A 25,939-nucleotide genomic window follows, 5' to 3' on the forward strand; every position below is an offset into this window, starting at 1 on the left:
TGCGGGCTCATGTTTGGGGTTTGGTGGGAGGATGGGATCGTTGTTATTGATATGGGGATTGGCATATTTGTTACTGATTATTGTTTATTGTTGGTGGGTGTAAATCTGGGAGAAAATGTGAAAAAGAATAAAGAAATATTTAAAAAAAAAAAAAAGGATTTTACAGCTTGCAAAGGACTCACCAGTAAACGAGGAAAGTTATTAAATTTGATTTGATCCAAAAGTGGAAGCAATAGGAAAGCCATGAAAGATTTCGATATTTTGGAAAAGTTACATTTAAAGAAGTGCTGAAAACAATGGGATGGAAGATGAAAGGGAACAAGGATATGTAAGGAGAGATGTTGAGCTGGTTTGTTGGCTGTGTGGGGAAAAGCTCCTGGAAATAGCTCTGAGCTGGGAAAAGTTATATCCAGCCAAGCCAGAAAAGTCCTGAATTGCAAAAAGACTTGTGAAGTTTCTTGGATTTCTACAGTACAGGGGGAAAGAGTTTGAGAGGTCATGTGATATACCTGTTTTAAGGCGACAGCAGTTTTGCCTTGGGTAATATTACTGGATTTTTATAGGTAAACATCTGTCAGGGAGTGTTGCATGGGTGGTGTTTACTTGTGAGTCTGACCAAGTAGAGAGTCTTGGGGGGAGGGGGATGTTTTATTAAACTTTTTAACTGTGTAACTGTAATCTTGTGTGCTTCAGTTTCCCCCCCCCCCCCTCTTGTTAATATTTTACTTTAATGTTTTGAAATCCCAGAAGTGTAACTGGACTTGTTGCTGAGATCAGTACATTTTCTCCTCATTTACGGAATGAAAAGAAGGGAATGGCCCGTAAATCAAGCTTCCCTCTCGGCTTTGGATTGCTCAGCAATTAACATCTGCTGTGGTCATAAGAACTAGGAGCAGGAGTAGGCCACCTGGCCCCTGGAGCCTGCTCCACCATTCATGGTGGACTCAATGAGATCGTGGCTGATCTTTTGTGGACTCAGCTCCACTTTCCGGCCCGAGCACCATAACCCTTAATCCCTTTATTCTTCAAAAAACTATCTATCTTTATCTTAAAAACATTTGATGAAGGAGCCTCTACTGCTTCACTGGGCAAGGAATTCCATAGATTCACAACCCTTTGGGTGAATAAGTTCCTCCTAAACTCAGTCCTAAATTTACTTCCCCTTATTTTGAGGCTATGCCCCCTAGTTCTGCTTTCACCCGCCAGTGGAAACAACCTGCCCGCATCTATCCTATCTATTCCCTTCATAATCTTATATGTTTCTATAAGATCCCCCCTCATCCTTCTAAATTCCAACGAGTACAGTCCCAGCCTACTCAACCTCTCCTCGTAATCCAACCCCTTCAGCTCTGGGATTAGCCTAGTGAATCTCCTCTGCACACCCTCCCGTGCCAGTACGTCCTTTCTCAAGTAAGGAGACCAAAACTGAACACAATACTCCAGGTGTGGCCTCACTAACACCTTATACAATTGCAGTAGAACCTCCCTAGTCTTAAACTCCATCCCTCTAGCAATGAAGGACAACATTCCATCTGCCTTCTTAATCACCTGTTGCACCTGAAAAACAACTTTTTGCGACTCATGCACTAGCACACCCAGGTCTCTGCACAGCAGCATGTTTTAATATTTTATCATTTAAATAATAATCCCTTTTGCTGTTATTCCTACCAAAATGGATAACCTCACATTTGTCAACATTGTATTCCATCTGCCAGACCCTAGCCCATTCACTTAGCCTATCCAAATCCCTCTGCAGACTTCCAGTATCCTCTGCACTTTTTGCTTTACCACTTATCTTAGTGTCGTCTGCAAACTTGGACACATTGCCCTTGGTCCCCAACTCCAAATCATCTATGTGAATTGTGAACAGTTGTGGGCCCAACACTGATCCCTGAGGGACACCACTAGCTACTGATTGCCAACCAGAGAAACACCCATTAATCCCCACCCTTTGCTTTCTATTAATTAACCAATCCTCTATCCATGCTACTACTTTCCCCTTAATGCCATGCATCTTTATCTTATGCAACAACCTTTTGTGTGGCACTTTGTCAAAGGCTTTCTGGAAATCCAGATATACCACATCCATTGGCTCCCCGTTATCTACCGCACTGTTAATGTCCTCAAAAAATTCCACTAAATTAGTTAGGCACGACCTGCCCTTTATGAACCCACGCTGCGTCTGCCCAATGGGACAATTTCCATCCAGATGCCTCGCTATTTCTTCCTTGATGATAGATTCCAGCACCTTCCCTACTACCGAAGTTAAGCTCACTGGCCTATAATTACCCGCTTTCTGCCTACCTCCTTTTTTAAACAGTGGTGTCACGTTTGCTAATTTCCAATCCGCCGGGACCACCCCAGAGTCTAGTGAATTTTGGTAAATTATCACTAGTGCATTTGCAATTTCCCTAGCCATCTGAGTAATGCTTGTCACATCTGTATCACATCTAACCAAGTATAGTGAATAGATTCTCAGTTTACCTTTGGGTTCTTCCAGTTCTGTCTGCAAGGCAGATGTTCTTCACTATCAGTAGCTTATGCCTGTAAACATGAGTTCTTTCTGATGCTCTCCATGCACTCCTTGATGTAGCTGCACACGGCTGTCTTTCCTACAGGTCTGTGCCAACTGTTCCAACCCCTCCCTGCCCAAACCTTAAACGAGGAACGCTCTTTTTTAAAATTTGTTTTTATTCAAAATTTTTCAATAATTTTTACAAACCACTACAAAAAGAAAAACAATGAAAAGAAAACATAGCAATAAAACAATGTAACCATTTAACAAAACAAGGTAGGGTATCTGCCCTTTACAAACAAAATCCATCCACCGCCCAAACCCCCCCCCCCCCCCCAGTTTGCTGCTGCTGCTGACATCCACCTAACGTTCCGCGAGAAAGTCAAGGAACGGTTGCCACCGCCTGGAGAACCCCTGCAAGGACCCTCGCAAGGCAAACTTTATCCTCTCCAGCCTGAGAAACCCCGCCATGTCACTGACCTAAGCCTCTACGCTTGGGGGCTTCGCGTCCCTCCACATTAACAAGAGCCTTCTCCGGGCTACCAAGGAGGCAAAGGCCAGAACTCCGGCCTCTTTCGACTCCTGCACTCCCGGATTGTCTGATACCCCAAATATCGCTATCCCCCAACTCGGCTTTACCCGAGTGTTCAAGACCTTGGACATAGCCTTTGCGAAGCCCTTTCAAAATTCCATAAGTGCTGGGCATGCCCAGAACATATAAACATGATTTGCTGTGCTCCCTGAGCACCTCACACACCTGTCCTCCACCCCAAAGAACTTACTCATTCTCGTCACTGTCATATGCGCTCGGTGCACCACCTTAAACTGAATCAGGCTACGCCTGGCGCAAGATGAGGAGGAATTGACCCTGCCCAGGGCGTCAGCCCACAGGCCCTCATCTAGCTCTTCACCCAGCTCCTCCTCCCACTTGCCCTTCAGCTCCTCCACCGAGGCCTCCTGCAGCTCCTGATATATTTCCGATATCTTGCCCTCCTCTACCTACAAGCCCGAGACCACCCTGTCCTGTATCCTCCAGGCAGCAGCAGGAATTCCCCCACCTGCTTTTTCACGAACGCCCGAACCTGCATGTACCTAAAAGTATTCCCTGGGGGCAACCCAAATTTCTCCTCTAGCGCCCTCAGACTAGCAAAAGTCCCATCAATGAACAAGTCCCCCATCCTTTTGATACCTGCCCTTTACCAACTTACCAACCCGTCTATTCTTCCTGGAACAAACCTGTGATTGTTGCATATTGGGGCCCAGACTGAAGCCCTTGCCTCCCCCCGGGCCATCTCCACTGTCCCCAGATCCCCAATGTCGCCGCCACCACCGGGCTCGTGGTATACCGCGTTGGTGGAAGCGGCAACGGTGCTGTTGTCAGTACCCCAAGCTAGTATCTTCACAAGATGCCACTTCCAACTGTTTCCACGCCACCCCCTCTCCCTCCATTACCCATTTCCGAATCATGGATATATTCGCTGCCCAGTAATCGGCGGGAGCTGCCGACCGTGCGACCTACCTAGGCATAGCCGCAACCGGAAGTTGAGGAACGCTCTTAGTATGGACTAGCTTTACGTTTTGAAGGGTTCTTTTTTACTTTCATTGTCAAAAGTACTGTTTCCAACAAATTTGCCTGGCACCCAGAATGGGTGGATTAATGGTTCCACGCGCCAGGCCATTGAAGTACCCCTGATGAGCTGTGTGTGCCAGATGGGTGCCTTGCCTCATGGGCAGGGTGGTAAATCACCCATCGTCTTTACGTTGAGGGAGGGAGAGGAGGCATTAGCTGATTTTCTTTAAAAAGTAGGTCCAGTAAGGGCACTTTCACTTTTGTGTGACCAGGACGCATACATATAATATACATTAATGAATCCAATGAGAAACTTCCTTCGCTCGAGAATGGTGAGAATGTGGAGTTGGCTCCAGAGGGAGTGGCTGAGGTGAATAGTGTATCGCAACATTTAAGGGGGAAGTTGGAGAAAGGAGTGGAAGGGGATGGAATGGAAGGAAGCTGATGGAGAGCTTAAACAACCCTGAACCCCCAACCCTCCCACCTGATGGAATAAACTGTTTTCCCAGTCCTGCAGACCGCACAGTCTGTAGTTGGACAGCTAAAGGTTACTGAGCCAATATGGCGTCAAGCTTGGTCAAGGCGTGGCAGGCACTGGGGTGATGTTCGGGGGGCTGAATGCTGGAAAAACAAAAGGCAAAGAGTTGGAAGTTCAGCTCAAATCCCCAAAACAGTGTTGGAATGTCATCAGAAATGGCCTGTGGTATGTTAATTGTTGTCGGGGAGAGCATTGTGAATGCTGGAAGATTTCAAGGATAACCTGTTTGTGACTCGCTGCTCAGAGACTCCGTACAGCAGGTGAGTGAAACATAAAACAAAGACTTAATGACTGGACTGCCAAAGAGGAATTCTTCACACCTCAACCACAATAAAGAGTGTCGCACAACTGGAATGCCATAAAAGGCAGAGACTTTTAAAAATAGTTATATGATCATTCCATCTGCACTGACATGATAAATGGTAAGAAGTCTTACAACAGGTTATATCCAACAGGTTTGTTTCAAACACTCACCTGAGGAAGGAGCAGCGCTCCGAAAGCTAGTGTTTGAAACAAACCTGTTGGACTTTAACCTGGTGTTGTAAGACTTCGTACTGTGCTCACCCCAGTCCAACGCCGGCATCTCCACATCATGATAAATGGTGATCTATGTTTTAAAATGTAATTGAATCCTACTGTAATAGAAATAGAAAATGCTGGAAATGTTCAGGTCTGGAAACATCTGTGGAGACGGCACCAGTATTAACCTTTCAAGCCTGTGATCCTCTCTGTCTGAACATTTTTGATACCAGACTGCCCTACCTTTGGAATTACTCTTTAGAATTTACCTCTTCCCTCTTCACTGTCTGGTAAAGTCACCATAATCCCAGATGACCATAGGCTCTCCCTTTGAGGGGGAGAGCTGACTGGTGGTGATTTAACCTGAGGATCACCACACCTCGGGTGAGGGGCAAGGTTGCAAAGGCGGGGCCTTTATGAATAACCTCAGCCGGTACAGGATTGAACCCGTGCTGCTGGCCTTGTGAGCTAAACCGGCACTGTCGAAGGCCCCAAACACTCCTTACAGGTGAAGCAGCAGTTCACTTGCACCCCCTTCAATCTGGTCTACTATATTCTCTGCTCCCAATGCGGGCTCCTCTATGCTGGGGAGACTAAACGCAGACCGGCTGACCTCTTTGCAGAACACCTTTGCTCAGTCCGCAAGCATGACACCGACCTTCCTGTCGCCATTTCAACTCCGCATCCTGTTATCGTGCCCACATGTCCCTCCTCTACCTGCTGTGATGCTCCAGTAAAGCCAAATGCAAACTGGAGGAGCAGCATCTCATCTTCCGGTTGGGCACATTACAGCTTTCTGGACTTAACATTGAACGGTAACACTGGGTCGCACTGTTGCTTCACAGTGCCAGGGTCCCGGGTTCGATTCCCGGGTTTTATACAGCGTTTTATACAGCTCCATCACAACCAGCCTGCTCTCTTTGCTTCGGTTAATAAAGCTAGGTGTCCCCTGTGCCTCCTTAACCACCTTATCTACTTGGGCTGCAGATCTCAGGAACCTAATGGAAATGCTCGCCAAGGTGCCTCTGACCTTCTGTGCTTCCTAGTATCCTACCGTTCATTGTATACTACTTGCCTTGTTAGTCCTCCCAAAATGCATTACCTTACACTGACCTTTCTTACCCTATTAACACATTCTGCTATCTTGCCTTTATGCCACTATTATTACTTCTTTAGTCTTACAACAACAGGTTAAAATCCAACAGGTTTGTTTCGAATCACTAGCTTTCGGAGCGCAGCTCCTTCCTCAGGTGAATGAAGAAGTAGGTTCCACGGCCACATATATAGGCAAATTCAATGATGCAGGACACTTTGAATGCGAGTCTTTGCAGGTAATTAAGTCTTTACAGGGCCAGACGAAGCGACTGGAGAGAGGGATAATCACCAGTTAGAGGTGTGAATTGTCTCAAGCCAGGACATTTGGTAGGATTTCGCAGGCCCATGCCAGATGGTGGGGGATGAATGTAATGCGACATGAATCCAAGGTCCAAGTTGAGGCTACACACATGCATGCGGAACTTGGCTATCAGTTTCTGCTCGGCAATTCTGTGTTGTCGCACGTCCTGAAGGCCACCTTGGAGAACGCTTACCCGAAGATCAGAGGCTGAATGCCCTCGACTGCTGAAGTGTTCCCCGACTGGAAGGGAACATTCTTGCCTGACGATTGTTGCGCGATGTCCGTTCGTCCGTTATCGCAGCGTCCGTTATCTCACCTGATGAAGGAGCTACGCTCCGAAAGCTAGTGATTCGAAACAAACCTGTTGGACTTTAACCTGGTGTTGTAAGACTTCTTACTGTGCCCACCCCAGTCCAATGCCGGCATCTCCACATCATTACTCATTAATGCCACTGTTAACACTAACTTTGTCTTGCGTCTATGACATCGTTAGCAATTTCTCCCTGGCTCTGGCCTATCCCTATCCTTCTATTCTGCCGCTCCTCCTCCACCCCCCTCTAACTGTATAATTTATTACATTTCTATCCCGCTGCAGTTCTGTACAATAGTCACATGGACTCTTAAGCATTAACACTGTTTCTCTCCATAGATGCTGCCATACCTGCTGGGTTTTCCCAGCATTTTTTGTTTTTATTTCCGTTTTCTAGAATCCGCAGTATTTTGCTTTTATTTAGGAATGCTGTGCTAGCTTCCCATCAACGTAATCCTGGCTTGTCTTCTGCGCTCCTTCACATATCCATATTTTGTATTTAAAGTCCCCGTCGTTATCTATAATTTCCTTCACAGCCAACAATTATCCCCCCAACCTCCCTCACTCCATCCTATCTCTACTGCCTGCTCCAGTCTTCAACACTGTTAGATTTTGGCCTACCATTCATCGTCTCTCCCTCTCCTGTACTTTAGTGGCAGGACTTTCAGCCATTTGAACTCTGCCTGGGAATTCATCCCATCCCCAAACAACACACAGCTGCCTCTCGCACTGCCTGACTTGTTACGCTACCTTTTTAAAAAAAAAAGCCTCCTGTAAACTTGCCTCTTTGACGAGCTATGAGGCAGCTTGCATATTCCGGACTGCAAGGAGTGCATGTCCCTTTCTGTATCTGTGAAGCAGATTGAGCTTCATAGTGCTCCTCCCCCTTTGAGAATCTCCCTCAAGCTACCTGTCTCACCCAACTTTTGAACACCTGCCATTTTGTTGTGTCTTGTCAATTATTTGTCTGATTACGCTCTGAGATGCACCTTGGCTGTTTTATTGTGTTGAAGAGCACCATATAAATGCACGTTGTTGTTGGTTCCTGTGTCTTATATAATGTGCTTCTTTTCATCTAGATCCTGTCTCTCTATGATAGTCTTCATGTCATTGATGTCGACAAAGTTGTTGAATATGTTAAAGGCCTCCAGCAAGAAGATGGTTCCTTCGCTGGTGACAAATGGGGTCAGTTTCTCCCAACCCGCGTCTGTTTATGTAGAATGTAATTTAAGCTAAGACTACATTTAGAGGTGTTTTTAGTCTGTCAGCATAGTTATCAATGAGCGGAATAAATGTGGGAACAAGCCAACTTGCAGAGTATTTACAACATAGAAACGACTCATTCAACCCACCATGTTCATGCTGTAGCTTGCTACTTGATCCAAGTTATGTTGTATTAAAGTGTGATAACTGCTGATTTATTTAAATCATGTAGACATTAATAAGCCCCCTGTGAATTGAAGGAAAGTTCTGATGGTCTGTTGGCAGAAGTGCTCATTAACCTGTATATTTGCCAGTTACCGTCTCTCAGACTATGGTTCCCATTGATCTGGTGACAGCGTGCAATAATACGTTTCTGAAGCTGGAAGCCCCGAGAGTTTTATTTTGACCCTTGCTGGCCTTCCTAGGTCTAGTAAATATTTGTTTTGGTCATTACACAGAAAGACAGCTTAGTCGTGTGGCAGTTGCAGAGGCCCTGGATTAACAGTCCAGAGAATGAAAATGAAAACCCCCAGGCGAGTTTGAGAACATCAATTAAATTTTGATGTAAATTGAAAGTAAAAATCAGTATCCGTAATAGTGACTTTGAAACTGATGGATTATATATTTTTAAACCCTACCCGGTTCACTGAAAGGAACAAAATCTGTCATGCTTACCTGGTCGAAACCTTTGTCACGCCAGACCACAATAATTTGGTTGACTCTGCCACAGCTCTCTGAAGCAGTTGTATCCAGAGAGCCACCAGCTGTTCAGAAAGGCCCATCTCCAACACAATACCAGCACAGTTAGTGATGGACAATGTCCACCTTGCCGTCCCAGGAGAGAATAAATCAATACAAAATTTGAACCTGCCCTGAAACCATGGCGTGGGTTGAATTGTGTTGGTCTATCCCAGAAGAAGTGAACCCCTGAGCTTGGGGGGAGGTGGGGTTGAGGTGATGGAGCAGCCCTGATCTTATTGAACAATGGAGCAGGCTCAAGGCATCTTCCTGTATCCCAGCCGCTGCCACTTTACATGTTTAGAATTGAGAGTCCGTCTGGTTTTCAGTGTGTGCACTGCATTCTTTAGTTGTTTTCATTGTCAAAAGCCCAGCTTTTAAAAATTAATTTCCAGGGTGTGGGCATAGCCGCCTAGGCCAGCACTTATTGTTGCTGGCGGAAAGACCACTGAGAATGAAACTGCGCAGATAAATGCTGAGTTTTTCATCATTCTGACGGTCGGTGATAATTTCATTCATACAGTTCAGTGGCTATTGAGCATGAGATTCTGCTCATTGTACTGATTTGTCATTGTTAATTATGATCATTGCTGGCTGTATGATTTTTATGGGCTTGGATAATGTCGGCCATGACCAGCTGCCTCACCACACCCCGAACATCGATCCAAAGGACAGGCCCTCAGCTTGAAAGGGGAGATGCAAAATCAATCTGGAGAGACAGTATTTCTGTGAGCAAGTGATTAATCTATGGAGGAGGCTCCCTCTGGCGACAGTGGAAGCTGTTCGAATTACATCATTCAAACGTTCGTAGAATCATAGAATCCCTACAGTACGGAAGGAGGCCCCTTGAGTCTACACCAACCTTTGAAAAAGCACTCTACCTAGGCGCAACCCACCTAGGGGCTATTTAAAAAAATAATCTTTATTGTCACAAGTAGGCTTACATTAACACTGCAATGAAGTTACTGTGAAAAGCCCCCCGTCGCCACATTCCGGCGACTGTTCGGGTACACAGAGGGAGAATTCAGAATGTCCAAATTACCCAACAGCACGTCTTTCGGGACTTGTGGGAGGAAACTTGGGCATCCGGAGGAAACCCACGCAGACACTGGGAGAACGTGCAGACTCCACACAACAAGTGACCCAAGCCGGGAATCGAACCTGGGATCCTGGAGCTGTGAAGCAACAGTGCTAACCACTGTGCTACCGTGCTGCCCTGTCTAATCATTTAGGAAAGCTAGCAACATGGTTTTATGAAAGGTAAATCAGAATACAGGAGGGAAATAAAGAACCTAGTGGAGTGGTGCAGCGATAACAATTTCTCCCTCAATGCCAGCAAAACTAAAGAGCTGTTCATTGACTTTAGGAAGCAACTGTACACACACCTGTCAGCATCAACGGGGCCGAGGTGGAGATGGTTAGCAGTTTCAAGTTCCTAGGCGTACACATCTTCAAAAATCTGTCCTTGTCCACCCACGCTGATACTTCCTCAGGAAACTAAGGAAATTCAGCATGTCCACATTAACTCTTACCAACTTTTACAGATGCACCACAGAAAGCATCCTATCTGGCTGCATCACAGCCTGGTATGGCAACTGCTTGGCCCAGGACTGCAAGGAACTTCAGAGAGTCGTGAACACAGCCTAGACCTTCACACAAACCTGCATTCCCTCCCACCCGGCTTACTCACTCTTCCATCGGGCAGGAGATACAGAAGTCTGAGAACACGCACGAACAGACTCAAAAACAGCTTCTTCCCCGCTGTTACCATACTCCTAAACGACCCTCTTATGGACTGACCTCATTAACACTACATCCCTGTATGCTTCATCGATGCCGGTGCTTATGTAGATACATTGTGTACCTTGTGTTGCCCTATTATGCATTTTCTTTTCTTCCCTTTTCTGCCCATGTACTTCATGATCTGTTGAGCTGCTCGCAGAAAAATCTTTTCATTGTACCTTGGTACATGTGACAATAAACAAATCAAACCTAATCATGTTTGACAAATTTGCTAGAATTCTTTGAGGATGTATCAGGGAGAGTAGATAGAGGGGCACCTGTAGATGTAATGTATTTAGATTTCCAAAAGGCAGTTGACAATGTGCCGCATAAGAGGCTGGTGCATAAAGTAAAAGCCCGTGAAATTGTAGGAAGTATGTTAACATTTAATAAAATAAATTTAGAGTATCCAATTTTTTTTTCCAATTAAGGGGCAATTTATCATGGCCAATCCACCTAACCTGCACACCTTTGGGCTGTGGGAGGAAACCGGAGCACCCAGAGAAAACACGCAGACACGGGGAGAACGTGCAGACTCCACACAGACAGTCATCCGAGGTCGAAATTGAACCTGGGTCCCTGGCGCTGAGGCAGCAGGGCTAACCACTGTGCCAGCGTGCTGCCCCCAAAGGTCAGGGAATTCTCCCAGAAAACATATTGGGCTCCGGTGTCTGAGGAATTGGAGACACTGCCTGTGGTGAGTGGAGCAGGTGACTTTGGACATATGATTCCCAAAGGTCCCGCCCACTGGCCGCTTCCCTCCCCTCAGCCCTGGCTCTGTTGTAGATTTATTGAAAGATTGATAACCAAAAACTATCATGTGACTAGCAGGACATGTGTTAGCAGCGCTAGCTTTCATGTGTTTCTACAGAGCTATTTAATGGCACATTCACTTGCAGCTGCCTGTTGATTTTAATTTTCGCATTGGTAAGAATCTGCCTGCTTGTCTGGTTCCTGGGATCAGAGGTTTGTCTTGGGATAGGTTGAGCAGGTTGGACCTTAATCGTTGGAGCTTAGCAGAATGAGAGGTGATCTTATTGAGATAGATACGATCCTGAGGGGACTGGAGCATGTAGATTCCGGGAGGACGCTTCCTCTTGTGGGGAAATCTAGAACTGGGGGCAATTTCAAAATATGGGGTCTCCCATTTCAGATCTCCCATTTCAGATGGAGCTGAGGATGAATTCCTTCCCACAGTGGGGGTGTTAGTTTGTGGAATTGTTCCACAGAGACCACTGGAGGCCGGGTCATTGAATTTATTCAAGGCTGAATCGCAGATCTTAGATCTACGACTGAGTCGAGGCTTATAGCTGGCAGGCAGGAGAGTGGAGTTGTGAGTCCCATTCAAATCACATGGACTGCAGAGGTTCAAGAAGGCAGCTCACCATCACCTTCTCAAGGGCAATTGGGGATGGGCAACACATGCTGGTTTAGCCAGTGTTATCTACATCCTGTAAATTATTTTTTTTTAAATCACAAGTTCAGTCAGCAGGGAAATGAATTAAATTAGCAGTGCGACTAGGAGAACAGCTCTCAGACATTGGTTTCCCAGTAACTAAACAAGCATTGATGTCAAACACTATGGTGTCCAATGATCGGCGCTGCTAATATCCAGTAACTTACACAGCCGGAATACAAATTAAACCCTTCTTGTTGTGTACAAAGGATTTGAAGCCTTTCTGCACTGGCTCTTCAGATTTCACAGCTCCGGTCCTTATGCGTTGCCTGGGGGGGCAAACTGAGATGTGGCTGCGACTTGGCGAGTGGGGGTGAACTTTCCAGTGGTGAGCCTTTAGGTTCCTACTGCTCTCCTCAAAGAACTTTAACAGCGGCATACTGGAGGGGAGAATTAATGCATTGCTTTGTGTCACTGAAAAATCTCTTCTCTGTTCCAGGTGAAATAGACACGCGGTTTTCCTTCTGTGCTGTGGCAACGCTGGCACTTTTGGTAAGAATGTTAACACTCTCAGTGCCTGATAGACATTGCGACTGTGTAATTTTATAATTGAATAAGATACGGGCTGGTCTGTGGTTATTAAGAGTGTGAATAGCCACCAAATGCACTGTATTTTCCTAGTTTTTAGAGCAGTAACCAGTGGAAAAGCAATGTGACATTGAGATGTAAATGCCCATGTGTATCCTGGTGGTTTGGTGCGTGCATGTATCATAGTGTTTTTTAAAAATTGATTTACGGGATGTGGGCGTTGCTGGCTGGGCCAGCATTTATAGCCCATTCCTAATGCCCACGGGAAGGTGGTGATGGTGAGCTGCCACCTTGAACCATTGCAGCACCTGTGACGTAGGTATACCCGCAGTGCTGTTCGGGGAGTTCCAGGATTTTGACCCAGCGATAGTGAAGGGACGGTGATATATTTCCAAGTCAGGATAGTGAGCGATTTATAGGAGAGTGTTGGTGTTCCCATGCATCTGCTGCCCTTGTCCTTCCAGGTGGTTGATCTTGTGGGTTTGGGAAGGTGCTGCCTAAAGAACCTTAGTGAGTTACTGCAGTGCTTCTTGTAGATGGTACACACGGCTGCCACTGTGCGTCGGTGGTGGAGGGGTTGAATGTTTGTGGAAGGGATACAGTCAAGCAGGGCTGCTTTGTCCTGGATGATGTCCAGTTTGCTTAGTGAAGTGAAAATCGCTTATTGTCACGAGTAGGCTTCAATGAAGTTACTGTGAAAAGTCCCTAGTCGCCACATTCCGGTGCCTGTTCGGGGAGGCTGGTACGGGAATTGAACCGTGCTGCTGGCCTGCCTTGGTCTGCTTTAAAAGCCAGCGATTTAGCCCAGTGAGCTAAACCAGCCCATTAGTGTTGTTGGAGCTGCACTCATCCACCGTCACAATTCTGGACCAGACCCTAACAGCGACAAGGATACGGAACAGAAACCCCAATATTTTATTTTAATTTTGTAAGACTGAGGAAAGGAAACCTTGCTCCAGGAGTGATTTCACAAAGAAATGGGGATGTGGTAAATTAAAACAAACTTTATTACTGTTGAAATGAGTCCAAATCGGATTTAATCATTTAAAAACATTTTTTTAAAAAAAAATTAGAGAACCCAATTTTTTTTTTCCAATTTAGGGGCGAAACCCACGCAGACACGTGCCGAATGTGCAAACTCCAGACGGACAGGGGGCCGGGATCGACCCCAGGTCCTCAGCGCCGTGAAGCAGCAGTGCTGCCACTGCGCCACTGTGTCGCCCTCAGAATTCATCAACGTATCGATACACTTTTGTTCTGGTTGCCAAATGGCACATGAGGGACTGCTCCTGTCTCCATTTGAGCTCTTGTGTTTATTTTGTTCACTGGCCAGGCTTGGGTAGGTTTAGAACCGTTGGTAATCTACCCTCCGAGGTCTGCTTTCAGTCCAGTGCTACTTGTAAAAGGCCGTCCCCTGGCTGACTGTCGATGACAGGTCGGTCACAATTTCTTAAACTTATGATACAATTCTTAAATACTTCAGGCAATGCCAACAACACCCACATCTCTTAACAAGCTAGCGAACACCGTTTGATTGTTGGTCGGACCCTGTTCGCAGGTTTGGAATTCGTCAGTTGCTGCACACCCCACAGTCCCGGGATAAGTACTTATTATCAGTAAATATACTCGCCCGGTACTCTTGACGGTATCAAACTCTCGCCAAGTCCTGCCGACTGCGCCAGACTTTTAGCCAGCATGAACCCAAAAGAATCACTCGACACCCGGTAATGTTCCAATGGCCAAACCGAGTTTATTGAGGTTACACCGGGGGGTAGTGAGTCTCTGAGCCATCCGGATGTTTCTCCGCCCAACAAAAAATCACTGATCTTTACACCATTTCAAACAGTTACTCAGTCCATCCCTGCTGGACACAATCCAATAATGGTGATGATAGATTACTTATATTGACCTTTAAAACCAAGGTTTTTGGGCAGCAGGGTACTGCATTATCATCTCATGGACACTTAGGGGGGATTACCTTATGACATTCTCAGACCCCCTTATCGATCGTCCTTGGGTCTTTATGCATACGTCGTTCCCTTATCTTAATCTTGTTGCAGGCTGGTATCATTGTCAGCATTCCACACGAGCATCTGCCCGAGGATGGATTGCTGATCAGGAACATTCTTGCTGAGTGTGCCTTGTTGTGGCTGCTTCTGGTGAAACAGTCCATGTAAGGAATGTAGTCAAGTTAGTTAGCTAAGTTCTCTGATGCCTTGCAAACATCACATAGTTAGTTGCGAATAGATACATTTATAGAGATATATATTTATATCAACGTGCACGTGGGTTACATAATATTTATTGTAGGTGCCTCTGCCTTCGGAAACTCACTTCAATTACTAACACAGTATTAAAATATCTTTTAACATCACACAAGAAGATAGTTTACAATTACCCTTTAAACAATGCTAATTAATACAGCGACACAATAACCCTTAACTGCTATCTTTACTCCCACTCAAACAACAAAATCATCTCCGATCCCAATCCACTTTTAAATACTGTTAGCAGACTCAGGAGCACTTGCTATACAGAGACGTCTTGGATGCTCCATTCGCACGATGCCACACACCATCCTGATGGGAACTATATCCAGATACCTTCACTGCCACTGGGTCATAATTCTGGAACCTCCTTCCCTGACAGCACTGTGGGTGTACCTACAACACATGGACTATAGCGGTTCAAGCAGGAAGCTTACCACCACATTCTCGAGGGCAATTAGGTTTGTGCAATAGATTCTGGCCTAACCGGTGACACACTCCTGTAAACAAAAAAAGAACAAAATAGTGCATTTCCACTTGAACAAAGGACTTGCATTCTATTAGCAGCTGTTAATGATTTCAGGAAGGTCCCACAGTGCTTTACACGCACTTGTAGTCACTGTTGTAAGTGGCCAATTTACACAAATAGTGCTGCCCCGTCTGGCAACGCCGCTCATCCCTGCCACCCCCCCAGCAGCACACCACCCGCTCGTCACTGGACCCCCCCCCCCCCCCCCCCGTCAGCGCCAAATTGCTCAGCCCCCGCCCCCCCCAGCAGCACCATCCCCGCTCAATGCTGGCTCTCCTTGGAAGCGGTGCGCCTACTCAGCGTGGCCCTCCCCCCGCAGTGCCGTGCCTGTTCAGCGCTGCGCCGGCTCAGCGTTTGCCTGGATTACATAATTTTCCAGTGTGGGAATTGAACCCACAACCTTCAGACTGAGGTCAGGGTATTATTCATCGAGCCATCTGGCACCATTTAAGCTCTTGTGCGAAGAGTGACCACGAGGTGCGGTGCTGATGGGGTGATGTGATTGTATCTCAGCTTCTGGCGAAATGAGGAGAGGTAACCTATTCAACGTTGGCAAGAGAGCTCTTTCATTCGGGTAGTTTCAGCTGCTTGTTTCCGAATTTCTAAAACCCTTCATCAATCTATCTTATTGTGTAGCTGATCCGTAATGCCAGGACTGGTTTGTTTTGCAGGGGAGACTCAGTGCCATTAATCTGGATTCGGCAGCAGAATTTGTTTTATCCTGTATGAACTTTGATGGAGGATTTGGATGTCGACCGGGTTCTGAATCTCACGCTGGACAGGCAAGGCAGCACTTGTTCACAGTGTAAAGAGTCCCCGATCTAAATTATTGAAATTCAGCTCTGAAGTACTAATCAGTTTCTGATCATAGAACATCAATGCTGGATTGCACAATAAAGAAAGAGCCGTAACCTTACTATCAATCTTATCGGACAGCATCGCACTTGGCCAAACAGGCTTTTCAATTTTGCTCTGTCGCATTATAAGGAAAGCACACCCATTTAAACAATGACTTTCACCACCTCAAGCCCACGCAGGTTTTTAAAAATCATTTTTAAAGTGTAGTCACTGCACCGACTGTAGTTGACATAAAAACAGCAGCCAGTTTGCACATGTCAAGTTCCCACAAGCAGCAATGTGATAGTATCATAATACTGATGCTGCAAGGAAAGATATATTATCACTGGAGGCAGTACAGAGGAGGTGTACTGGCATGGTCCGGGTATGGGGAGGGTCTACCATATGAGGAAAGTTTTGGGGGGTCTGCACTTCTTGGAGTTCAGAAGAATGAGTGGCGGTATGATTGAAACAGTTAAGATTCTTCGGATGTTAGACAGGGTAAATGTTCGGAGGAAGTTTCTGCTCATGGGAGAGTGTAGAACCAGAGGGCAGAGTCGCAGAATAAGGGGGAGCTCATTTCAGATGGATTTGAGGAAGAATTTCCTCTGAGTGGTAAATCCTTGGAATTCTTTACCCCAGGAAGCTGTGGAGGTCCGAGAACGTGAACATTTCCATGGCTGAGATTGGTAGGTTTTTAATCAGTGGGGGAAGTAAGGGTTACAGAGAGAAGGCAGGAAGGTGGATTTAGTGAGTCTTAAATTAGCCATGATCTTGTTAAATGGCAGAGCAGTCCTGAAGGGCCGAATGGCCTCCACCTGTTCCTTATGGTGTTACAACAGTGCAGCAGCCACAAACCCCCCCCACTCTCAGTACTGCCCCTCTGACTGTGCAGCGCTCCCTCAAATCTGACGTTCTGACGGTGCAGCACTCCCTCAGACCGACAGGGCAGTGCCGTTGCCAGGCCCTCCGAGTGTTCCCCTCCCTACAGGGCAGTGATTATGTTCTCTGGAGGGGGGGCACTTGAACCCACAACCCTCTGACTCAGAGGCATTTGTCCTGTGTACTGATCCACGGCTGACACCAATCCAGTTCACAGCCTTCCGAATGAGAATTTGTGCAGACAGCCCAGCTCTGATGTCCGGTCTGCACCCAACCCAATCTGTCTTTCGCATGATTTACTGTGTCTGCAGCAATTTCCATTTCGATTCCGAACTACTTTAACAATTTGACCCAAATGGACATTTACCATTGAAGTGAATCTGCAGAATCGTGCATTTTATGCACGCGTAAAATTCCCACTAAATTGTCACCTAATTGCAATGAAAGCTGCGAACCTGAGGAAGAAGCCATTATGGATTGCATTCTTTCTCCCACAGTTCGACGGGAGCTTCTCTCCCGGGGAGTGGGTTGTGGGGAGTGGTTTAACAAATTGTTTTTCTCGTTCTCCAGATCTACTGCTGCACAGGATTTCTGGCGATCACAGGTCAATTGCACCAAATTAATGCCGACTTGCTGGGCTGGTGGCTGTGTGAGCGGCAATTACCATCGGGGGGCCTCAACGGACGACCGGAAAAGGTATTCTGGTGGAGGGGGGAGGAAGAAATACTTTTTTATTTTAAAGATGATGCAAGCTCACGTGCAATTGAATTTTTTTCTTGCAAAACCTTGTGGCGCAAAATAATCTCCTATTAATTATTGGGTGCAAACCTCTTGATTCTCTCCATTTTATTACAATTGGAAAGGAACATATGACTTGGGAGCAGGAGGAGGCCATTCAGCCCTTCGAGCCTGCTCCACCATTCATTATGATCATGGCTGATCTGATTGTAGTTTCAACTCCACTTTCCTGTCTCTCCCCATAACCCTCAACTCCCTTGTCTATCAAACATCTGTCCTTGAATATATTCAATGACCCAACCACCACTGCTCTCTGGGGAAGTGAATTCCACAGATTAACAACCCTCAGAGAAACTTTCTTGTTGTTTCAGTCTTAAATGGGAAACCTCTTATTCTTAAACTGTGTCGCCTGGTTCTAGTCTCCCCCACACGAGCAAACCTCCTGCTGGTGTCTACCCTATTGTTGTATCTGTAAAATCTCATACACTTTGATCAGTTAATCAAAAGTTTTACCCAGAAGTCTTTATTGACGAGGTAAACAAAGGACAACGCAGGTATAAAGTCTATCCAAGTTTGTTCAACACAATAACATTAACCCGTAAATTATCCCAATGTTATTCACAAACCGATCCCAAGATTTATGATACTGCCCCAACTAATGGTGCCCCTGGGTCTGGTTCTCTGAGCCTCGCGTTCCTCAGGGTCTTCGTGGCGAAGGTGGGTCTCACTGGCTGTTTCCTTGCATCTCTGGTCAGTCTTGAACTGTCAAGGTCGCGTCCACGCCGAGTCTTCGCTGGGGTGTGCCCCGTGGGTCTACCTTTATCTCCCTCCCGTCCAGAAACTTCTCTGACCCTTGCCAATGAGGTCTCGGGAGAGGGGTCCCAACACCCAGTGGGCTTGGCGATGACCGTTGACGGGACACCAGGGACCCGTCCCTAGGTGGTGGTGTTTGCAGGTAGCTTGTTGCCATATAAGGTAACGGCGAGTGGTTTGGATGCCAGAAAGCCTGGCTCCCATATGGGTAGCCCAAAACAAATCGATGCATATGAATGGAGCCGATTATCTCCTGAGGGGTGATTGACGAGGCAGGCCCAGACATGTCCTGGCAGTTTGTTTATGCTTAGTATATTTGAGAGTTTGGTCAAGTTCGAATTCCCATCAGCCTGCTTGGGGTGGACTGCAGTTTGTTTTAAAATGTCCAATTCTTCATTTAGAGTGTCCAATTGTATCAGGCCTTAAATCCAGGCCATTCCAGATCACCGCACTATCAAGTCCCCTCGGAATGTTTCAATCATTTCAACTCTCACTCTTCTGAGGTCCAGTGGGTACGTGCCCATTCTACGTAAAATAAGTCTTTCATCTCAGGAGTGAGTCGAGTGAACATTCTGTGAGTTGCTAACACAATCATATCTTTTTCAAATAAGGGGGACCAAAACTGTACAGTGGGGTTTATTAAAGTGGCAGGAAAAAACATTGTCCCAGTGGAAGAGTTGTCACAGAATGTACAACCTGTTCCCAGACCAATGGATAAGCAGATACCAGAACTTTTTAAGGATTTTATTTGTGAGGGTAAAGTTTACTAATCTACAAGGTGGAGTAGGTAAGGAGATTATGATCATATGGGATACAGGGACAAGACGATCTTTAATGGTGAGAGATATGGGGATATGCGGTTTGGAAGGAACATTGTCGGAGAAGGTGGTAATATGTGGGGTTGGTAATGAGAGCAGTAGTGTGCTGCTGTGTAAGGTAAGGTTAGAGAGTCTGGTGAAAAGTGGTGGTTGGAATAAGAGAAAAAATACCAGTTTCAGGGGTACAATTTATCCTGGGTAATATTGCTGGATCACAGGTGGGCATGCAGCCTGCTGTGGTTGAGAAGTCAGTGGAAAGTCAAACAACTGAGAAGTTGCAAGAAGTATATCTGGGAGTGTTTCCTGATTGTGTGGTAACCTGATCACAAAGTCATAGGCGGAGGCAGGAGGAAGACAAGTGCCGATAGGGAGGCTGAAGTTCAATTTGCAGAAACCATGTTTGATCAGATGGTTATTCAAGACCAAGCGCAGCTGGTGGATGAAGCGCCTGGTCTTTAGTTCAAGCAAGTTGGTTGAATTAGAACAAAAAGATTCCGAGATAAAGCAGTTATATCAGAAAGCATATACGGAAATGGAATCTTGAGTGTATACCGGAATGTTATTACATTGGAAATAATGTATTAATGAGAAAATGGAGACCGTTACATATTCAAGCAAATGAGAAACAGGCAGAGGTTCATCAAGTGGTATTATCGGTGGGTTATAGAAAGAAGGTTTTGCAGATAGTGCATGAGGTTCCAGTAGGAGACCATTTAAGGGTGAGGAAAACGCATGGAAAAATACAAAAACATTTTTCTTGGCCTGGACTGCATAAGGATGTAGTTGAGTTTTGCCGTACATGTCACACATGTCAGGTCATCGGGAAACCTCGGGTGGTAATCAAACCAGCATCATTAATACCCAGTCCCACATTCAAGGAACTATTTACAAGGGTCCTAATTGATTGCTTGGGACCCCTGCCTAAAACCAAAAATAGGAATCTACTAGATTTCCGGAGGCAATTCCATTAGGAAACATTACATCAAAGAGTGTTGTAGAGGAACTAACCAAATTTTATTTACTAGATATGGACTACCAAAAGAAATTTTAATCAGATCAGAGATCCAATTTTATGTCGCAGTTACTCAAGGAAGTTATGGATAGTTTAGGAGTAAAGCAATTTATCTCAATAGCGTATCATCCGCAATCACAAGGGGCATTAGAAAGATGGCATCAATCGTAAAGACCATGTTGAGGACCTATTGTCAGGATTATCCAGAGGATCAGGATAAAGGAACTCCCTTTGTATTATTTGCAATTAGGGATGCACCTAATGAATCAACTAAAATTTGATCATGAGGTGAGAGGACCACTTAAATTGATCAAACAGAAGTTGATCAGAGACTGCGTTGGTGGACTGTGTGTCAAACTTTAGGGAGAGATTAAACAGGGTTGGTGAGTTGGCTAGAAAGCATTTAAAATTGTCACAACATGTGATGAAGAGGTGGATAAGAAATAAAGATGTAATTTTGGTCATGGGGAGAAAGTTCTGGTATTGTTACCAATGGGAGGGAAACCATTAAAAGTAAGATTTAGTGGGCTCTATATGATTGAAAGGAAACTGAGTGAGGGGAATTATTTGATAAGATCGCCAGGAGGACTCCGTGTGTCATGTTAATATGCTCAAAAGAACGATAGAGAAAGAATGAAGGAGGAAGTGTCAGGGAGAATAATAATAACAATAATCTTTATTGTCACAAGTAGGCTGACATTGCAATGAAGTTACTGTGAGAAGCCCCTAGTCGCCACATTCCGGCGCCTGTTTGGGGACACGGAGGGAGAATTCAGAATGTCCAAATTACCTAACATCACGCCTTTCACAACTTGTGGGAGGAAACCGGAGCGCCCGGAGGAAACCCACGCAGACACAAGGAGAACACGCAGACTCTGAGAAATCAGACAGTTTTGAAATTGACATTCCCACGATTAAATTGGGCGCTGATTTTTTAAAAATTCGCTCATGGAATGTGGGCGTCGCAGGCTGGGCCATTTACCCTCCCTAATTGCCCCTGAGGGGGCAGATAAGAATCAACCACAACCTTCTCCCCATGCCCAAAATTACATTTTTTATTTCTTATCCGCCTCTTCACATGTTGTGACAATTTTATATGCTTTCTCGCCAACTTACCAGTCCTGTTTAACCTCTCCCTAAAGTTTGACACATTGATGTCTCCATGGTCTGGAGACACGGGTAGGCCAGACCAGGTAAGAACAGCAGATTTCCTTCCCTAAAGGACATTAATGAGCCAGATGGGTTTTTACGACAATCGACAATGGTTCCATCGTCATTGTGAGACTTTTACTGCTAGATTTTTATTGAATTCCAATTTCACCATCTGCAGTGGTGGGATTTGAACCTGGGTCCCCAGAGCATTACTCTGGGTCTCTGGTTTACTAGTCCAGTGACAAATCCACTACACCACCACCTCCCCTTAGGAGGCATTCAAAAGTTGGGATAAATTATTGAGCATCTTCTGGGGGGGGGGCGGAAATCAAAATGACCTGAAAGAGTTATGACATACGAAAGTAATTATGCATGATCCAAATATCGGAAATGCTTTTTCCCATTAAAGAACCAGCTCAATCCAAACAGATGCAAAGGAGATCACAACGTGCTTAAAGGTATCATCAAAGTGAGTTGCAGCGATTGGAGTTCACCAATTGTCCTGGTGCCAAAACCAGATGGAAGACTACGATTGTGTGTGGACTATAGAAAGATCAACGCAGTTAAGAAATCAGCTTTTCCTATTCCTCGCTTGGAAGACTGTGTTGGAAAGGTGGGACAAGCACGTTTCATTACCAAACTTGACTTACTGAAAGGATATTTCAAGCCTTGCTTCAAACACGGACAGAAGAGCTGAATGCCAGAGCTGAGCTGAGAGTGACTGACCTTGACATCGAGGCAGCAGTTGACCGAGTATGGTATCAGGGAGCCCGGGCTAAACTGGAGTCAATGGAAATCAGAGGCAAACTCTCTGCTGGTTGGAGTCGTACCCGGCACAAAGGAAGATGGTTGTGGTGGTTGGAGGTCAATCATCTCAGCAGCAGGACATCACTGCAGGAGTTCCTCAGGATAGTGTCCTTGGCCCAACCATCTTCAGCTGCTTCATCAATGACCTTCCTTCCATCATAAGGACAGAAGTGGGGATGTTTGCCGATGACTGCACAATGTTCAGCACCATTCGTGGGGACTCAGATAATGAAGCGGTCCCTGTCCAAATGCAGCAAGATCTGGACAATATCCAGGCTTGGGCAGATAAGTGGCAATTCGCACCACAAGTGCCAGGCAATGACCATCTCGTACAAGAGAGGATCTAACCACCGCCCCTTGACATTCAATGGCATTACCATCGCTGAATCCCCCACAATCAACATCCTGGGAGTACCATTGATCAGAAAATGAATTGGACCAGCCATATTAATTAAGCTACCAGGACAGGTCAAAGGCTAGGATTCCTAGCCTTAGTAACTCTCCTCCTGACCCTCCCCCAAAGCCTGTCCACTATCCACAAGGCACAAGTCAGGAGTGTAATGGAATACTCTCCACATGTTCTGGATGAGTGCAGCTCCAACTCCACTCAAGAAGCTTGACGTCACCCAGGACAAAGCAGCCTGCATGATTTCTCTCCCTTACACATTTAAACCCTCCACCACCGACTAACAGTAGCAGCCGTGTGTACCATCTACAAGATGCACTGCAGTAACTCACCAAGGCTCCTTAGGCAGCACCTTCCAAACCCACAACCACTACCATCTAGAAGGACAAGAGCAGCAGATACCTGGGAACCCCACTACCTGGAGGATTCCCCCCCCCCCCCCCCCCCCCCCCAGTCACTCACCACCCTGACTTGGAAATATCTCGCCGTTCCTTCACTGTCGCTGGGGCAACATCCTGGAACTCCCTCCCTAACAGCACAGTGGGTGTACCTACACCTGAAGGACTGCAGCGGTTCAAGAAGGCAGTTCATCACCACCTTCTGAAGGGCAACTAAGGATGGGCAATAAATGCTGGCCTAACATAGATGCCCACATCCCGTAAATGAATAAATAAGGACCGTTGTCAGACAGGGCGAAGGAAATTTCGGCTCCTGTGACACCAAATAGGCTGCATCAATTTAAGGTCATGCCACCTGGGATGAAGAACACGGCAGCAACATTCCAAAGATTAACCAGCACAGTTATCTCTGGACTAAAGAATTGTGGAGTGTATCTTGCTGATTTGATGGTGTTCAGTCAGGCGCGGAAGGAACATCTGGAGCGCGTGGAAGGGTTGTGCAGTCGATTGAAAGAAGCTGGATTAGTGGAAAATTTGGCGAAGAGTGAGTTTGCGAAAGCTCAAGTCACTTTTCTAGGCCATACCATTGGACTTGGGCAGATGGCTCCACGGAATGTGAAGACGAAGGCTATTGAAGAATTTCCCGTACCAGCCACTAAGAGAGAAGTACTGAGATTTCTGGGTAGTACTGGTCTCTAGCGGAAATTCATGCTAATTTCCAGCAGCATGGTAGCTCCCTGACTGGACTTCTTAAAAAAAAAAACTTCAAAATGTCAGTGGACGGGGGCATTACAGTGGCACAGTGGATAGCACTGCTGACTCGGCACCGAGGTCCCAGGTTCGATCCCGGCTCTGGGTCACTGTCCGTGTGGAGTTTGCACATTCTCCCCATGTTTGCCTGGGTTTTGGCCCCACATCCCAAAGATGTGCAGGGTAGGTGGATCAGCCACGCTAAATTGCCCCTTAATTGGAAAAAATTAATTGGGCACTCAATTTTTAAAAAATATATATCAGTGGACATCGGAATGTCAAAATGTTGCAACACCAATGCCAAACGTTAGCTTTCCTTTTCAATGGTCGAATATTTCTTCTGGTGAATGTTGAGTTTCCAAGAAAAATACCCGATTGGTCATTCAATTCCGGAATGTCAGGAGGCATTCGAGAATCTGAAGTTAGCCACTGCACCAGTGGTGATGATGCCTGATTATGCCAAGCCATTTAAGATGACAATTGATGTGAGTGATGTGGATGTCGGTGCTGTACTGCTGCAGGAAGATGACGAGGGAATTGAACGACCAATCGGGTATTTTTCTTGGAAACTCAATATTCACCGGAAGAGATATTCGACCATTGAAAAGGAAACCTTAGGTTTGGTATTAGCGTTGCAGCATTTTGACATTTATGTCAGCATCAATACATCTGACACACTTGTATATACGGACCATAATCCCTTAAAGTTCCTGGACAAATTCAAAACGGAAGACGACTCGGATGGAGTTTGTTATTACAACCGTTTAATTTACAAATTCTACATGTGGCAGGAGAAGAGAATGTGATTGCTGATGCCCCATCACGACTGTGACATGGGAGAAGACTGCAATGGACTATATTCATCTGATTACATGTTTCAAATTGTAAAATGATATATCGTATTGATGTAAATTGTATGCTTTCTTAAATGTTTAAAATCAGAAAGAGTTCTGAAAATGAAGCCATCAGTGCATATTGCTGGTTTGTTTCTTCAGGAGCGGAGATGTTACGATAGGGAGATGTTAGGAAATGGGATTGAAGATATAGTGGGCAATATAGGGGTTAAAGCTGAGGGTAAAACTGCTAGCACTGAGTCAGAGGTATACGAAATGAAATGAAAATGGCTTATTGTCACAAGTAGGCTTCAAATGAAGTTACTGTGAAAAGCCCCTAGTCGCCACATTCCGGCGCCTGTTCGGGGAGGCTGGTATGGGAATTGAACCGTGCTGCTGCCCTGCCTTGGTCTGCTTTCAAAGCCAGCGATTTAGCCCTGTGCTAAACGAGCCAGGTATACGCCCACACCTGGCCTGAGGTACATTGTCCCATTCAGACTTAAACTTGTGAATGGGAATAAACCGGATATCCAGGTTCAGCCGGGGTGATTCACTCAGGATCCATTGTCCTGTAAACTGGAGTGGGCAATCAAAACTCCAAGTAGCGAAGATGAGTTCAAGTCCAACATGCCTGGGCAGGACCATTGTTTAAGGGGCTGGGCGGAGCTCAGAGAAAAATCATCCTGTTCGATTGGGGGTTGGTGGGGGGGAAGAAAGATTCGGAAAACCACCGGGAGAGGCCATGAAAAGCTGCTAGGCTTTCGAAAAGGGGTCTAAAGGAGCTGCACTAACAGCAGGAATATGTTCTGTAAATGCAAGTATCTTTCTTACCTGCCTGCATAAGTGGAGTTGAGAGCTGAATGTTCATTTTACATGCTGTTTAGTGGGAAATTGTGTGGTAGGGTGAAGAGGTGCATGTAATCTGTTCGTTAGGTTTGAAGTTTCTTTTGCTTTAATAAAGCTTTGTTTGAAAAAATAACCAAGCCCTATTTCTTATGCAATCATTCCTGGAGAGAATCGATCTTTCCGAGCAGTCTTACAGAATTTAAAAAATGTTCCAATTCTGGTCTCGTATCTTAGCCACTGTTGAGATCTGACCAGGCATCTGTAACAATAGTGTATCCTGTCGCACCTTGTAAAGG

General features: G+C 45.8%; 1 protein-coding gene across 1 annotated transcript in view; it reads left to right on the forward strand.

Moving 5' to 3' along the window:
- The window catches only part of rabggtb (Rab geranylgeranyltransferase subunit beta), a 49,970-nt gene that overhangs the window by 18,787 nt on the left and 5,244 nt on the right, over window positions 1-25,939 (forward strand). Inside the window, exons 4-7 of the mRNA XM_072510298.1 lie at window positions 7,928-8,033; window positions 12,467-12,519; window positions 16,023-16,133; window positions 17,641-17,766. Of these exons, the coding sequence (XP_072366399.1) occupies window positions 7,928-8,033; window positions 12,467-12,519; window positions 16,023-16,133; window positions 17,641-17,766 (396 nt within the window). The remainder of the gene's footprint in view (window positions 1-7,927; window positions 8,034-12,466; window positions 12,520-16,022; window positions 16,134-17,640; window positions 17,767-25,939) is intronic.

This window comes from Scyliorhinus torazame, chromosome 7, assembly GCF_047496885.1.
Source record: "Scyliorhinus torazame isolate Kashiwa2021f chromosome 7, sScyTor2.1, whole genome shotgun sequence".
Taxonomy (NCBI): domain Eukaryota; kingdom Metazoa; phylum Chordata; class Chondrichthyes; order Carcharhiniformes; family Scyliorhinidae; genus Scyliorhinus; species Scyliorhinus torazame.